At 57.6% G+C, this 15,504-nt stretch overlaps 2 protein-coding genes across 5 annotated transcripts in view; one reads left to right on the top strand and one right to left on the bottom strand.

The window, feature by feature from the left end:
* The window catches only part of PFDN1 (prefoldin subunit 1), a 31,673-nt gene extending 23,243 nt beyond the window's left edge, over nt 1-8,430 (top strand). Inside the window, exon 4 of the mRNA XM_048320105.1 lies at nt 8,268-8,430. Within this exon, the coding sequence (XP_048176062.1) occupies nt 8,268-8,351 (84 nt within the window). The 3' untranslated portion in view covers nt 8,352-8,430. The remainder of the gene's footprint in view (nt 1-8,267) is intronic.
* A 2,655-nt stretch (nt 8,431-11,085) lies between these two features.
* The window catches only part of CYSTM1 (cysteine rich transmembrane module containing 1), a 66,415-nt gene continuing 61,996 nt past the window's right edge, over nt 11,086-15,504 (bottom strand). For all 4 annotated transcript variants that reach the window (XM_048320035.1, XM_048320036.1, XM_048320038.1 and 1 more), the window contains exon 3: nt 11,086-11,536. In XM_048320035.1, coding sequence (XP_048175992.1) covers nt 11,430-11,536 — 107 coding nt within the window. In that variant the 3' untranslated portion in view covers nt 11,086-11,429. The remainder of the gene's footprint in view (nt 11,537-15,504) is intronic.

Below are 15,504 nucleotides of genomic sequence, written 5' to 3'. Positions count from 1 at the left end.
TCCTTTGTGCTTATGGCTGCAGAAGTATCCAAAGCAACGAGCTAAGCTGGATGCGGGTCCCTCTCCAAATTCCTCCTTGCATGAGTAATAATTAGTCACAAACCCAGCACTGCTGTCCTTGCCTTAGTCACCAGGCCCCTGCAGTGGCTCCTGGCTGGCCTTTGTGCCAAGCAGCTCTGGGGAGGGGGATTATCTGTGCCCGATAAACCTCCATCCTGCTTCCATCTCCTCCTCCATCTCGCCTGGGGAGAACAGGAAACGATTATTTGGAAAGCGTGCTCCTGCCTGTTGGAGCCCTGAGCCAGCCCTGAGTCAGCTTTACAAAGCCACACCTTGCTCCCAGGTATGCAGGGCAGCCCTCACGTCACGCTTCCTGCTGTCCCCACTGCCCGGGTCACCCCTGCTCCATCCCTAATGCCTTGGTGGTGGGCATGTGGCTGCTCTGAGTTCAGGGCTGTCTGAACGGGGTGGGGAGGGGGGATGCTGCCTAACTGGGAGATGACATCATCTTTTTGTTGCTGATTTGTCTTTGAAATTTATGGAAATGATTTTTCTTTTTAAGTGGCCTTGTTTGGCCAGGACTGCAAGAGCTGAAAGGTGTGGTGTGGTTTTGCAAAAGTCCTACTGCCAGGAGGAATCCCGATGAGCCACACCAGCTCTGTGGGACCACAGAAACTGAGGCACTGGGTTAGGGAACTTACCACATGTTGCAAGAGGCAGTTTGGTGAGGGACGCTTCCGCTGAAACAGAACGTGGGGGTTTTCAGAATCTCTGTGAGTTTCCCCTCCCCAAGTTCTCTGTTCGACCTGATTCTGCTGTCATAACCCTGGTTAGGGTGCCGTATCTGACCTGGAGCAATGTACTCCTGGAAACTGCTCTACATGGGAATTGTGCCAAGAAGGGGTGTCCCTAAAGGAATCCTTTGGGTTGATAATACATTTCTGCTGCCACCTACTGAAAGGTTCCTATCGACTTGCTTTTGTAGTAGTTCACATCAGGCTGGGCTGCAGGAGTTCACTGGAATAATCCGTCATTTCCCAGTCACAAAGAGGAACTGTCTCCATCTCTGCTGGAAGCGCTGCCCTGTGGCTCAGACCATGGGTCTGCAAAGTGCTGCTGCCACAGGGCTGGGGTTGGGCAGAAAGGCTGGCAGGCAGGCTGGCTTTCTGCCCCTTGCCTTGCCCCTTCTTCTCTTGAAGGTACCAAGTATGGAAGTTAATGGGGGCTTTTCCAACTAAGCTTTTTCAGAGTATGTTCCTCAGGGTTTCGAGGTGCTTCAGTAATGATGGGGGAAGCCCTGCTGGTTGTGCTGTGGTAGGATCAGTTCATTATTTGCACCAACAGTTCTTTAGGCAGGTGCTTTTAAAGATTCTCCTGAGTTGGCACATGTAGCTGTGTGCTTGATGTTTTCTCTTCTACACTCTAACCCAGGTAGTTCTGAAGTGACTGTGGGTCCCCGTTACTTTGTGGAAGGAGGAGATGAGGAAAAAGGGTCTGAATCATCACTTCTCCTCTTAGGTATATGGCATCACGCTTCTGTCAGCAGCTGTCGTCAGAAACCAGCTGGGCTCCCTTCCTATTCCAGGTCATTCACTCTTGAGCAAACTCTGGGCAACTTCCTGAGGCAGTAACTCTTCTTGGAAAGTCTTGAAGTGTATCTAAATATTTGGTGGTTGCTGTAGAGTGGTAATTCCCAATGTGTACATGTGCCATGGTGTTGAACTGGGTGAGGACCAGTGCTGGGTGGACCCACCAGGGCGTAGGGCTGCCTGCAGACCTACCCCACCCCATTGCTGGTGTCCACTATTTCAGCTTCTCCTGGAGCAGGAGCAGCTGGATGCTGTTCAGCAGGTCCACCTCCGTCCTGTTTAGGGGTTCCAAGTGAAATCCCATTAAACAGAGCACATGTCCCCAGCACATCATCTTCTGTGGGCTTAGTCTGACCGAAATGTTTGCCTTGCCCAGGGTGTGTGTGCCGGGGCTCGGAGCGCTGTTCTCCACAGGGACTTTGGGCACTGCCAACCCCTGAACAGCAGCAGTGCCCCAAGAGTGAGGGCAGCTCGGGCTGCTGCTGCCTGGCCCCCAGTACCCGGGCAGCACAGTTTGCTGTCCTCCCAGGGAAGATCCTTTTCCAGCCAACCATGTGCTCCCAACTCTAGCTCAGGATCTGCTGATCACTTTCCCACAGAGCCCTCAGGGAATGCCAAAAATGGTTTGAGTTAACTTTGGGGGATACAGAAGCTCTTGGCTAGCTGCAGGTTTACTGAGGTGGTGTCACAAGATGAGTTGTCTCAGGGCTCCTCTTTGAGGCACTGCATCGTGCCTGAAGACTGCAGCATTCCTCAACGGAAGCCTTCTGAGTGTGAGAGTGGGATGCCAGAATCCGGTGGCTGGTAGCCAAGCAGGCTGAGAGCCATGGGAAGGGAGGGATTCTCTGGGAAGGGACCTGCCAGCTTGTTTTGTCCTCACAAGTTGGGTGTAAAACACGTTCATAGAAAAACAGTTTAAACAACAAAAAAAGGGAGAAAAAAGAACAGGCTGAAATGAATAGGCTTGTCCCAATACTAGATGCTTAAATTTCCATGGAAACATTTTTGTTTGGGCTTAAGGAAATCTGTGTTTGCAGGTCAGAGGTTGAAGCTTTCTTTCACTTGCAGAGGTGACGTGAGAGAAGTGGAATTTGAAGAGCAAAAGTCGATAAACCATGACTTGTCACAGGAAACTCACCTGTGAGTGGGAGGGTATGGCAGCATGGATGGGCAGGGCTGCCATGTCTGTTCCCTCTGGGAGCACAGGGCTGTTTGGGCTCTTGGAGTGGAGCGAGAATGCTGTGCCCTGTTCCACTGAACCACCAGCTCGAGCCAAGGCCCTGCCACACACGGGGCTGGCGGCGGCCGACCCGCTCTCCCTGAAGGCAGAGGCCTCTGAATCACAGTGCTGGGAGGAAGACAGTGCTTTGATCATCAAAAGCTCATCCAAGAGAAGCTGATTAATAGTTTTTTCTTTCTGTGGAATCTGTGGATGCTGGCTCTTTAATCTGCCAGGAATGCCAGGTCCGGGTGCGTCATATTGAGAAGCACCGGCCTCTCCAGCAGCATGATGCAATGGGAGCGGAGGTGGGAGGCTGGAGCAGGAGGTGACTTCCCGCCGTGTCAAAAGGCCATGGGCCACTTCTGTTAACCACAGCTCCTTTTCTTCTTCAGGGTGTGAGCTGTAATTGTATTTGCATTCAATCTAGTCTTTCCACAGCTGCTGCCAAAAGCAAACAGCACAGAGCTGGTCAGGGAGCAGGCGCTGCTCGCGATGGGGAGTGAAGGGCAAGGGAGAGCCAAGGAGTGGGGTGGTGGCAGGGGCGAGTCCTACGGCGTTGTTTGGCTGCAGCCACCCGTGCCAGGGCACAGGCTGGCCACGCCAGCACGCCTTGGTCAGGAGCGTGCACGGCGAGGGCTGGCTCATGGTGCTGCCTGCACAGCCCCTGGCTGGGGCCGGCCAAGCTGGTGCTTCCAGGAGCCTGCGCTTCCTATGCCAGCAAAACACAGAGGCAGCTGGGGCTGGTGGAACCCCCCAAGAGCTGTTGCCTGCTCCCCCCAAAGCCATTGCCTGCAGCCCCCCACAGGTGTGCGTCCCACCAGGCCCATTGTGTATCAGTGCCCTGCCCTCCCTTCTCCTTGCAGGCAGGGCTGGGGCTGGTGGTGCTTTCCCTGCCAGGCTGGGCAGCTTTGTCTGCGGAGCTGTCAGCTGTATAGCCACCCTTCCTCCTGGGAAGGGTTCCTGGCAGCTGGATGTGATTGTCTGTCAGATGGGGCTGTGTGAGTGGTCAGTCCCATTTTTGGCTGCACGTCTGGTGACGTTGCACAGGGTGTTTTTAGTCCATGTAGCTGTACCAAACCACACACAAGTTCACCCCTTGCCCCACACACGTATTTTAGGAAGGCTGCAGGAAGCCTTGGAGTGGAGAAGGCTCCTGAGAGCTGGCAGGGGAGAATATGGGCCAGGTTGGTGACCCATCTATGCTCAGGGGTAGGAGAGGTGCAAAGTCCAGTTTCTGAGCCCCCAGGATGTGCTGGGAGGCGCAGCTGGTGGGTTTGGCTCTGCTGCCCAAGGAGGGATCTTGCCCTCCATCCTGGTGCCAGACAGCTATTAGCATGGCAATTCTGTTACCAGAAAGCAGATTTCAGTGAGAACACTTCCTTTGGGGCTAGTTTTGAGACAGATCATCAGGGCTGTGGTTTGTCTTGTTCCCAAGTGCTGCAGCCCTTCCTGCCTGGGGAAGGAACTGTTGTTGGGAGTGGTATTAGCTTAAAGGAATTAGGAAACTGCAGGCTGGGAGGCATTGACTGCACTGGCTTTTAGGGGGCATCCTCTGTGGGTTTGCACCCTGTCAGTGTTCTGCAGATGGCCCAGACCTCGCTGGGCTGTGGCAGCGGCCTTGTGTCGGTCTCGTGTCCCAGTGCAGGTGGCAGAGCACTTTCTGTGTGGTTCAGAAGGGGGATCAGGGGGCTGTCACTGTAGAGGAGAGAGTGGATGAGAACTGGTGGGTGGCCTGTGGCAGGAAGAAGTGAGGATGCAAGAGCCTGTCCTGGGGTGGAGCAGGTCAGCGGGCTCCGTTTTGGAATGTGTGTGAAGCGTGCTGTCCACCTGGAACTGTGTGGCTGCAAATCCTGCTACCTTCCCACGTGCCCTCTTCCATGCAGCCTCCAGCTCCCCTTCCTTGCTCTGTGGGGGAGAAGCTTCTCCAGCACTGATGGGACCTGCAGCCCTGGGTCATCCCTCCCTGTGAGTGAACTGTGCCTGGGTCATGGGAATGCACTGACCTTTGTCCGGGAGTGGCGGGGGCTGGCAGGGCCTGGCACTGTTGGTCAGAGGCTGTTCCTCTGAAATAAGTTTCAGTAACACCCCACAAGAGAGTTTTGTAAAATAATTTTCTAGCAAGTGACTGTGGGAATTGTGGACCAGGAGGGGGAACTGGGCCCTTGCTGTGGTTGGAGCCCTTGGCTGACACCAGCTGCTTCCTGTCGTGCCCTCCAGGTTTCCTTGTCACTGCCTTGCCACACTCCTGGCGAGACTGCAGGGGGACAGCAGCACGCCAGGTCACTGCTGTGGAGCCTGGCCCTCCTTGTCAGCCGGAAGCTGGGGCTTTTCTGGGAGCTCAGTGTCATGTGGCAACTTCCCCCTGATGCCTTCTCAAAGCCAGTCTCCTTTCTCTGTTCTTCCCTGGAGCTCTGTGGCTCAGGCAGTGGCATCTGGGGCCAGTTTGGGCACCCACCTTACCTGTCCAGAGGCCCACAGGAGCTGGGGGAGGGTGAGGGCAGTTTAGGGCACTGGTGTGGTGAGTGAGTAGGAGCTCTGGGTCAGCAGCTCACAGGTCATCCAGCCACCAAAGCCAGAGGTGCAGGGCCAGTGTGCTGCCATGTCCCCTTGGGCTGCTGCCATGTCCCCTTGGGCTCCAGACTGGTGAGCACTGGAGCTACAGCTTTAGAAGTGAAAGCAGAGGCTTCAGAGAGCAGCGGCCCTCTTTGGTTTCACGAGGGACCGAAACCAGCAGCACAGTTTTGGCATTGCCCTGGGAATTCCCACAGGCTGTACTTGCCATGGCACAGGTAGCAGAGGATGATCACCTGCAGCAGCAAACACATTTTCCCAAGGAAATGCATCAGCTCAGCGGGCGCTGAGGTGAAGCCCAGCAGCCACAGGCTGGCTCAAGCCAGGGGCTCAGAGGACATAGGGTTAACTAGGGCTGCGAGTGCAAATGAAAGCTGTGAGTTGGAAGCTGGAGGTGGGGTTTGGGGTGCAGGGTGGCGTTCAGGGAACAGATACCACCAGCCTGGCAGGTCTGGCTGGACCGGATCAGCCTCCAGCATGACTTCAGAGCTGCGCTGCCGTGTCGCTGGGCCCTGCTGTGAGTAGGCAGAGCGTGTGTCAGCTGCTCGCTCAGCGCTGCTCCCCGGGAGAGACAGAGTTTCCTGTCTAGACCCCAGTAATCGCAGCGAGGAGGGGTTTGCACGCAGGCTCCCGCTCCTTCTCCGGTGATTACCGAAGCAGAAGCCAGGCTGCAGTTCTCCCTGCCTGGGGAAGAAACACCTCGCTTCTGCCACGTGTCTCGGAAAATGTGGCGCCCGTCTGCTCCTCGCTTGCTCATGATCCGGGCTGTGGGCTGGAGTGGGAGCCAGCCCCTGTGCTGGCTCCGGCACTGCCTGGCTGCAGGACAGCTCGGGGAGTTTGCAGCCCCCCAGCTGCGGGTGCAGGGCTCCCCTTGATGCTCGAAGGATGCTCCTGGAGCCCAGGGATGGGACTCCCTGGAAACTGCTTCTGGGAGGGAGTACTGGGAGCAGCACAGATTCTTGTGCTTCAAAAATTAGGTGACCAAGGAGAGTGAGGGAAAGAAAAATTCCCTGAATCCTGCCCTGCCTGGGGCTGCAGGTGCTGCCTAAGTGCAGAAATGGCATTAAACCCAGGCCCTTTGCATGGGGAGGGCAGAGCATGTCACTGTGCAGGGTGGGCAGTGTGGGTCCACGTGGGTGCTCCTCTGCTGCGTCAAGGTCCCTTGTCCTCGTGGAAGTGGGGCCAGCAAGGCTTCCCAATGGGATGTCTGAAATTCCGCTGGAAGGAACATGGAGCCGTGGCTGCAGCCTGCCAGCTCCTGGGCTCTCCCAGTCCTGCTGCACAGCCTGCCTGTGGAGAGCTGCTCTCTGGAAGTGTCTCCTGCTGCCTGGTGGGAGCAGGAGACGGGGCCAGGGGAGAGGACAGGAGGGCAGGACCATTTCATGCACTAATTTAATGGTGTTCAAAAAAACTTTAGTAAAAAATGACCCCCCAGAAGTCAGCTCTACTGCTGCCACTCTCCTCTGGTCAGCAGAGCGAGGTGAAGCTCAGAGCCACACGGGTTTTTTGGGCCTGTCTCCTCTTGCTGGCCTCAGACTCAGTTCCCTATGTGTGAAATCCCTCGACGTCTGTGCGGGCAGCGTGGGGACAGCACGGCGGTGACAGAGCCCTGCTCCTGAGTCACTGGCACTGGGAACCTGTGGCTGCTCTTCTTCTCCCTGTGGTTTCCTCAAAAGCAGTTCCTGTAAGTGAAAGGGACCCTATGTGCCTGGGGACCACAGAGAGGGACAAGGAACCCTGAGCCATAACCCTGGCCCTGGCTGTCACGAGCAGCCTTTAGTATTTAAATACAAACCCTTCAGCCTTTAGAAGCAGAGCTGGGATGGGCCTTGCAGCTGAGTGAGCAGCTGTGCCATGGCAAGGGGACAGAGGGGCAGTGGTGGCAGCAGGACTGCTCCATGGGCTAATGGATTTTCAGCATTACAGGACCACAGTTTCAGGGGCTCACGGAAGTCAGGGCGAGGCTCTCAGGGCAGCATCAGCAGTTCTTGCCCTTCACCTGGCCTTGGGCTGGGTGGGCTTTGGGGGCCACTGCTGCTGAACTGGGCTCCTGGCACTGGGGAGGTGACTGGTAGAGCCTCTGGCAGGATGCTCTGGGATGAGGCCTGGACTCCTGGAAGTTAACAACAATCCTGCCAGTGCTCACTGGTAGCTGGCATGGCCCAGAGCAGGGCTCTACATGGGCAGCACGGGAGCCTGTGCTCACAGCAATGCCGGAGGAGACTGTTGTGTCTGTTGTTTGGAAACCCAGAGAAAATAGTCCAAAGAGCCAAGCACTGATTTTTCCAGCCACAGAGGAGCACCCAGACTAGCAGGAAAAAACACTGCATGCTGAATTCCTATCTTGGGATGCACATCTTGGGGCTGCTTCCCTGCCAAGCCCAGTCTAATTACAGATGATTAAGGAAACACGTATTTGGTGATGATGCCAGGGAATTTCTGATAGAAAGGAGAATATAGGGTTAGAAAATGGCCTAGCTAGGAAAAAGAACCTTTTGTGCCCAAGGAAAAAGGGTTTTGCTGTGTCTCCATCAGGAGGCCTTGGCATGTCAGTCCCTCTCTAGGCTGCAAGAGTTATAGGATCTGATTTGATTTCCTTCCTTGCTGAGGTAGATGGCTCCCACTTTTTGCAGTGCCGCTGTTGCAACAGCCCCCGCAGCTCTGAGGTTTCAGGGGGGGAACAAAATTCAGTCTGTGTAAACATGAACCCGCCCCTGTGCCTCTGGGAATGTGTAACTGCTGTCCCCACATGGGACACCTGCAGTGCGGTGGGTGCCCCAGCCAGCACCCACAGCTCTGCCTGGGCAGCTTTGGGCCCTGGTACCCAGGTGTGTGCTGGCAGGGCTGGGGGGGATCCTGATTTTCCTCTGGTTTCTGCCTTGCAGCAGAAGAAGTCGTACCTGGAGCGGAGCGTGAAGGAAGCAGAAGACAATATCCGGGAGATGCTGATGGCCCGCAGGGCGCAGTAATGGCACCCCTGGGTGCTCTGGGCTGATCCCCATTGCCTGACCCCCCACCCCACCTCAATAAAACACTGTGTGGCACACAGCTCCTGTCTCTGGCTGCTCTCCCTGCATGCGTGTGATGGAGAGATGGAGTGGTGGGAGGAGTTGGGGTGAGGGGCCTGCAGGAAATCGTGGTTCCCTGGAGTAGCTGTACCCTCAACCAGTGGACACCCACTGCCTGGTGTGGGCACTGGGGAAGGTCCTGCTGGGGAGTGGTGGTGCGGGATGAGGGAGGTGGGCAGGGCTGCCACAGGCACAAACACCACCAGGGCATGGACACAGCCATGAGCACAGGCACAGCCATGGGCACGGGAACCGGCTCTGGCCCAGCCAGCCCGCGCCAGGAGGTCGTTCCCGCTGCCCCAGGTCATTCCTGCTGTTCCGGGCCGTTCCCTCTGTCCTGCTCCGTTCCCGCTGATTCCGGCCAATTCCTGCTGATCCCGGGTCCATGCCCGCTGCTCCCGGTCCATTCCCCTGTCCCGGGCCGTTCCCGCTGATCCCACTCCACTCCCCTGTCCCGCTCCATGCCTGCTGATCCCAGTCCATTCCCTGTCCCGCTCCATGCCCGCTGCTCCCGCTCCATTCCCTGTCCCGCTCCGTTCCCGCTCCATCCCGCTGCTCCCGCTCCATTCCCTGTCCCGCTCCGTTCCCGCTCCATCCCGCTGCTCCCGCTCCATTCCCTGTCCCGCTCCGTTCCCGCTCCATCCCGCTGCTCCCGCTCCACTCCCCTGTCCCGCTCCATGCCTGCTGATCCCAGTCCATTCCCTGTCCCGCTCCATGCCCGCTGCTCCCGCTCCATGCCCCCTGCTCCCGCTCCACTCCCCTGTCCCGCTCCGTTCCCGCCGCTCCCGTTCCATTCCCGCTGCTCCCGCTCCATTCCCTGTCCCGCTCCGTTCCCGCTCCATCCCGCTGCTCCCGCTCCATTCCCTGTCCCGCTCCGTTCCCGCTGATCCCGCTCCATCCCGCTGCTCCCGCTCCATTCCCTGTCCCGCTCCGTTCCCGCTGATCCCGCTCCATCCCGCTGATCCCGCTCCATTCCCTGTCCCGCTCCATTCCCTGTCCCCCTCCATTCCCGCTGCTCCCGCTCCATTCCCTGTCCCTCTCCGTTCCCGCTGATCCCGCTCCATTCCCTGTCCCTCTTCGTTCCCGCTGATCCCGCTCCATCCCGCTGATCCCGCTCCATTCCTTGTCCCGCTCCATTGTCCCCCTCCATTCCCGCTGATCCCGCTCCGTTCCGTGTCCCGCTCCGTTCCCGCTGATCCCCCTCCATTCCCGCTGCTCCCGCTCCATTCTCTGTCCCTCTCCGTTCCCGCTGATCCCGCTCCGTTCCCTGTCCCGCTCCGTTCCCGCCGATCCCGCTCCGTTCCCGCTGATCCCTCTTCATTCCCGCCGATCCCGCTCCGTTCCCGCCGATCCCGCTCCATTCCCGCCTGCCCCGGCGGTGCGCGGCCGGACACCGCCACCGTGTGGCCCTTCTGGGCAGCGCACCGGCCCGGCCCCCGCCGCTCTCCCCAGCGCTTTCCAGAGGCTCCCGGAGCTGGGAGTTTCCAGGTCCCGTTGCCGACCCCCCGGGCTGTCATCCCATAGGCACACGGGGGCTGTCACACTCTGGGCTGGCCCTTCGCTGCCCCAGGCTCCCAAGCCGTGTCATCTGGCTCACCACACACGGCCCCAGCTGCAGCCGCTGTCCCACAGACACGGGGCTGTGGCTGCTCCGCCCCGGCAGGGCCATGGGCACAGGGCAGCCACACGCTCCACTTCCTTCCCCCCACCAAGGAGAGCGAGCCAGGGACTCTGCTCCTGATTCCTTACAGCTGCCAAGGAGGTGCAGTGACAGGGAAGGTGACAGTGCCCATTCCTAGGGCAGGGACCTCTAGGAACCAGGACACAGACCCGAGCTTATGGCTGCAGAGGGGCAGCCCCCAGACGAAGACTCCTGGGGAGAGGGGATTGCAACCCCAGACACATCAGCTTGCCCCAGACCAGAGCCCCAAACTGCACTGCTGAGCCCAGAGTGGAGCTGTACAGAGCACCTGGGCTGCACAACCAAGGGAGAGCGAGTGCAGTGCCCTTTGCAGACAGATCCGAGATCCCTGGGTGATCTCCAGGCAGTGCCACACAATGCCAGTGTGTGTCAGGACACCAGGGTCAGCTTTGCTCCCAAGGCTGGGGGAGCAGCAGGGTGGGACACATCCCCCATGGAACCAGCAGCAGGTTTTCCCCACTTTTCTGCAGAGTAAAGCTTTTTATCCCTTTTCTGGCCAGGCGTGCCATGGAACAGCTTCAGCTCTAAATCCTCAGCACTAGATCAATCCATGGCTTGTCTCTTCTTACCCATTAATTTACCTCCCACAACCCTCGGGGCTCTGCAGCGCGGGCTGAGGGATCACAGCTTGGGACCAGCCCTTCCCCAGGAGCTGCTGGTGCACACACACAGCAGCTCAGCCTGTGCTTCTCCCAGCTCTGCTGTCCCAGGAGCTGCTGGAGAGGGCCCTGGTTCCAGAAGGGGACCCGACTGGCCAGACCCACAGGATAAAAACCTGACTGTGCTGCCCTGTGTGGGATGAGGGGGTTGGAGGTGCCATACCAAGGACTCCCACTGACAGAGTCAGTGCCCACAGGAGGCCAAAGACAGACAGCACCATGGGGAATAAATACCCACCCTGCAGACAGATTTACTGAAACAGCCGGGACCTAGTGAAGAAAATCAACTGTTGGCTTTAATTATTGCGTACGTCTTCGTCTCTAGGGCTAGGAAAATCTCAACTGGTAAATATACATTTCATCAGAATGCCTTTGGCTGAAATACACCATTAGCACATTCTTCAAAGTTACAACAAAAGTCTTAGAAATGTTAAAAAGGGATTTTTTTCCTTTACTAAAATAAAGGAGTGCACCCCCCACCCCGACAAAGGCGCTAGGACGGACAGACGGGAACTCGTGGCTGTGCAAAGCAGAGCGTTGATTACAGTAACAGAAAGAAGTCGGGACAGGAGTGGGGAGCCTGCATAGCGCTCGGTGAGCGGCAGGGCGGCAGCGGCGTCAGGTCAGCATGTCCCAGAGGCAGCAGCAGCAGAGCGCGGTCCAGCACGCCGTCAGGCAGGCGCTCTCGCCCGTGTCGTCCCTCCGCCGCTCCTCCACGACGTACACTGCGGGCAAGAGGGGCTGGTGAGTCCGAGCAGCAGCCTGCCTGTGACTGCCGTGCACAGTCACGACACGCAGTGAAGAGGACAAGAACCAGGTGTGGCCCAGCCCCCAGGTCAGCTTTCCAGGAGGTGGCAGCTCCCTCAGCTGCAAGCACCGCTGCAGCCTGTGAGCCTGTCCGCTGGGACTAGCACTGCTGTTCCCCAGCAACTGCTCCAGCCCTACCACACACAGAACTGTCTCCTTCCCTAGGATGACAGGGCAGGGACCAGTCCTTGCTCCGGCTCTGTGTCCCTCCTGCATGCGAGGGGACTGCTGTCAGCTGAGCGCCCGAGGCACAGGCGAGGAGGTGGCGGTGCAGTGACACCTCACGGGCCAAGGGGCAGGTGCCCCAACGCTCCAGGTATCGCCTCATGGACAGAAACCATCCCTGCCCCGAGGCTCCTGGCAGCCTGTGGGGATTTGCTGCACACTGCCAACTGCTTGAGCACACAGGAGGGAGCCCCAGGTTTGGGTGGAGCTCTCCAGGCAGGGTCTCCGACTTGAGGCCAGTGTGCTGCTTGCTCTTTGTGCCAGCTCCTGAGGCCCATTAGGACAGGAGCAGTTTATCTTTGGTTCCTCCTCGCTGAGCCCAGGCTGTCACACCCAGACCTGCATCAGTCTGAGGGCAGGCAGGTGACTGTCCTTCCTGACAGCTTTCTTGGGTCTGATCGTTGTGGTCTGTGCAGGAAACGTGCCCTCACACTGGAGTCCAACCCAGGCAGGCAGCTAGTGCTGGCAGGCAGAAGCCTGGGCAGGACACAGCTCATGGCATTGCCCTGGCCCTCCCACGGGCTTGCTTTGTGCTCGGGAAACCATTCCCCAGTCACTCCTTAAGCTCTGCAGAGCAATGGGTGGAGGATGTGCTCCAGCTTACACAATGCCAGAACTCTGACACCCCCAAGGGAGGCAGAGAAGGAGAGTCCAGCACCCCCCAAGCGTCTGTGCTTGCAGACAGCTGTGCCCGAGCCTCAGGCAGCTCCCTCTCATCAAGGGCAGTAAGGGACAAGAGGCATCCTCTGCATAGGCAGAGCCCAGCTCCAGGGGAGCCCCTGCATGGCATCAGCACAGCACTGCTGTCCCCCTTCCCTCTGGCCACTCAGTCACAGCAGCTGCAGCCCTTGCTCCAGGAATGTCAGCATGTACATTCTTCTCCCTTCAGCCCCAGGAGAGGTGGCAGTGCTGTGACGGAGCAGGAGAGGTGCCACGCGCTCTCCTCCCTCAGGAGCTGCTGTCCCTGCCCGCCCCTCCAGGGCCCAGGCTGGCACCTCCCAGCAGGAGCAGAGCAGGACCTGATGGAAACCTGGCTGCCTGTGCTGCTGTCAGGGGAAGCACGACCTCCTCCCCACAGCCCAGGGCAGGGCTGTGCCCAGGGCCAGCCCCTGCCACACCCGCAAGGTCCATGACTTGTGAGCCCGGCACCCTGGCTGCCTCTTTCATCCCTCTGAAAGGGTGGACCACGGACCCATCCCATCCTATCCCAAGGGGAATACATCCTATGGCACACAGGACTTTGGCCAGGCCCTTCTCTCCTCCCGCAGCCCCAAACCTGCACTCAAAGCCATGCCTGGAAGACTTGCAAGGAGAACATGGAGGCTTGTGAGCCTCGACCTTACACAGCAGCGTGTCAGCAGCTCTGTCCACTGCCTGTTCTGCATGGAGAGGTGACCCAGGGGCTCGGTCTGGGCTTTATTCTCCTGGTGGATCCAGGAGCTCTAAACTAGCAGCTCTTTGGTGCATTTGTTTGCTCTAAGAAGGTCCTGTTATGATCAGTGGAGGCAAAACACCCACCAAATACTCCAAGAGTCCTGTGTAAGATGGTGACATCCCTGTGCTGGAGCCCTGACACAGCCCTGGCTTCCAACCAGCTGCCAGGCTGCCATTCAAACTGTCCCACCTCTGAGCCATGGCGAGCTGGATTGCTGCTGCCAGAGCACTGCCATACCCAAAACTGAGGGCTCCAGTGCCCTGAGACATCCAGATCCACACAGCAGAAGGAGGCTGCCCCTTGCCAGTTACAATCAGCTGTCCAGGACTGCAGGGATGCAAGAAGTGTTTGCCTGAAGTATTTATGATTAATCCATTAGAAGTTTTAAGCTACAGCCAAGTGTCAGGGACACGCCAACAAAGCACGTTCAAGGCACGTACAAGGTGCTGTTACGCAACGCTTGCTGAAATATTAACCGGAATGGCTTTCCCAAGCTTGGGCCTGGGCAGAGGGAGCCGGGCGCTCTCACCACGGCTGCTCAGCCAACTCGTGTTGGACAAGGGGGTCACAGTGTCCGCGGGTATCACCTCCTGTCCCTGCCAGCCAGCCCTCTGGCACTGCCTTGTCTGGAAGGGGCTGCCCGGAGCCAGCCGAAGGACCAGGCACAGCTGCCCACTAACAGGTGGGGGCAGGACTGGGACAGGGCAAGGGACAGCAGCCACGTCAAGACCTTTCCAGGACTCACCATGGGTTTGGGGTGAGCCTTTCTGTTAGAAACGGTGAAACAGCACTCACGTTTGTTCCCTCACTTCTGCGAAAAGCTGGAAGCCACTTAAACCAACAGCACATTGTGGCAAAAGCACCTTTTGGCAGAAACCCTCTGAAAAAAAGCTGTGGTCTTCCCCCATGGCAGGCAGCTGTTGTACTTTAGCAAACCCGCTCACCTTCCAAGTTCAAGGAATGCCCCAAAGATAGCACCTGAAATACACATTTGAGAAGTTGCCGCCTTCCACTGCAGAGCTCCTCTCCAAGGAGAGCAAGTCTCGAGGGCAGCTCTGCCTCTGCCAGCTCACGGGAGCTGCTGCAACCACTGCTACCACTGCTGTGGTCTGAGTGTGCACACCATCAACACTGGACACATTCACACGTGGAGAGCATCTGGGCAATGCTCTGAAGAGAGACAGCCACCCCTCCCTCACAGTTTGTGAGGCTTTCTTTGAAGCCACATCAACGCTTCAGGAGTTGCAGCTTTGTCGCTGCACCACACAAATTGCCAGAGAGATTTTAACCACAGATACACAGCGTTAATGCTGAACAGCTTTTCTGATCTGGGTATGGGGCTTGCAGAGGACAGAAGAGGAGCAGAACAGCTGAAGGGTGGTCAGCTGTTCAGCTACAGCTACCAACCAGCTCAAAGACAGGCTGGATGAACTGCTCCCAGCCCAGCCTCTCACTGAGCTGGACACACCCTACACCAATCTGCTCATTTTGGACACCTGAACGCTGGCTTCAGAGCACTTACAGAGTGACACAAGTACCCAAGGACATCAAGAGCATGTGGTGGCACCTTCACCCACTCCTCCCAGGCCATGCAGTAGTGCTGTACAAACGCCATGTCAACCCCCAAACTCCGTATCCAAACCTCCTAAAAGCATTTTGTTGGGAAGTCTTGCACAGCCCATGACTGATGCTAAGTCCCCCCACAGCTTCCCAGCTGACTGCAACCAGCAGGATTCCACTGACAGACATCAGATCTTCTGCTGGGATACCTTTGTCAACAAAACCCAATCCACAATCTGCCAGTGAAGGGAATCGTGGCTTTTGTGAGATTCCTCAGTGCCTGAATACCTCCAAGCTAAAGCCACCCAGTTTTCTGTGGCGAGCCTTATCGGGGACCCTCATCAGCTGCTTTGTGCCTCTCTTTTAGCCAAGGTTGGGCACTCCAACCACCTCCAGCACAAAGGGTCCTCGCCATTATGGGCAGAAGCCTGGTGGCCACAAACAGAAGAGAAACAAGGGTGATTTCTCTTGGAGGCACTAGACAGCACTCAGTTCTAGGCTCCGGTTTTGATGGTTTCATTGTTTTTTCTAAAACAGGATGGGAGAAGGTATAAGCTGAGAGACCCTCCCACCCCCTAATCAGCCTCAGAGTGTAGAGCACAATGAATCATGCTTACCCCGAAAACGGGGTGAGCCTTTCCTGTAATCACTCCCCGTAATCACACA

Source organism: Corvus hawaiiensis, chromosome 15 (assembly GCF_020740725.1).
Source record: "Corvus hawaiiensis isolate bCorHaw1 chromosome 15, bCorHaw1.pri.cur, whole genome shotgun sequence".
Classification (NCBI taxonomy): domain Eukaryota; kingdom Metazoa; phylum Chordata; class Aves; order Passeriformes; family Corvidae; genus Corvus; species Corvus hawaiiensis.
Note: the sequence above shows the minus strand (reverse complement) of the source record. Positions and strands in the feature narration are given on the sequence as shown.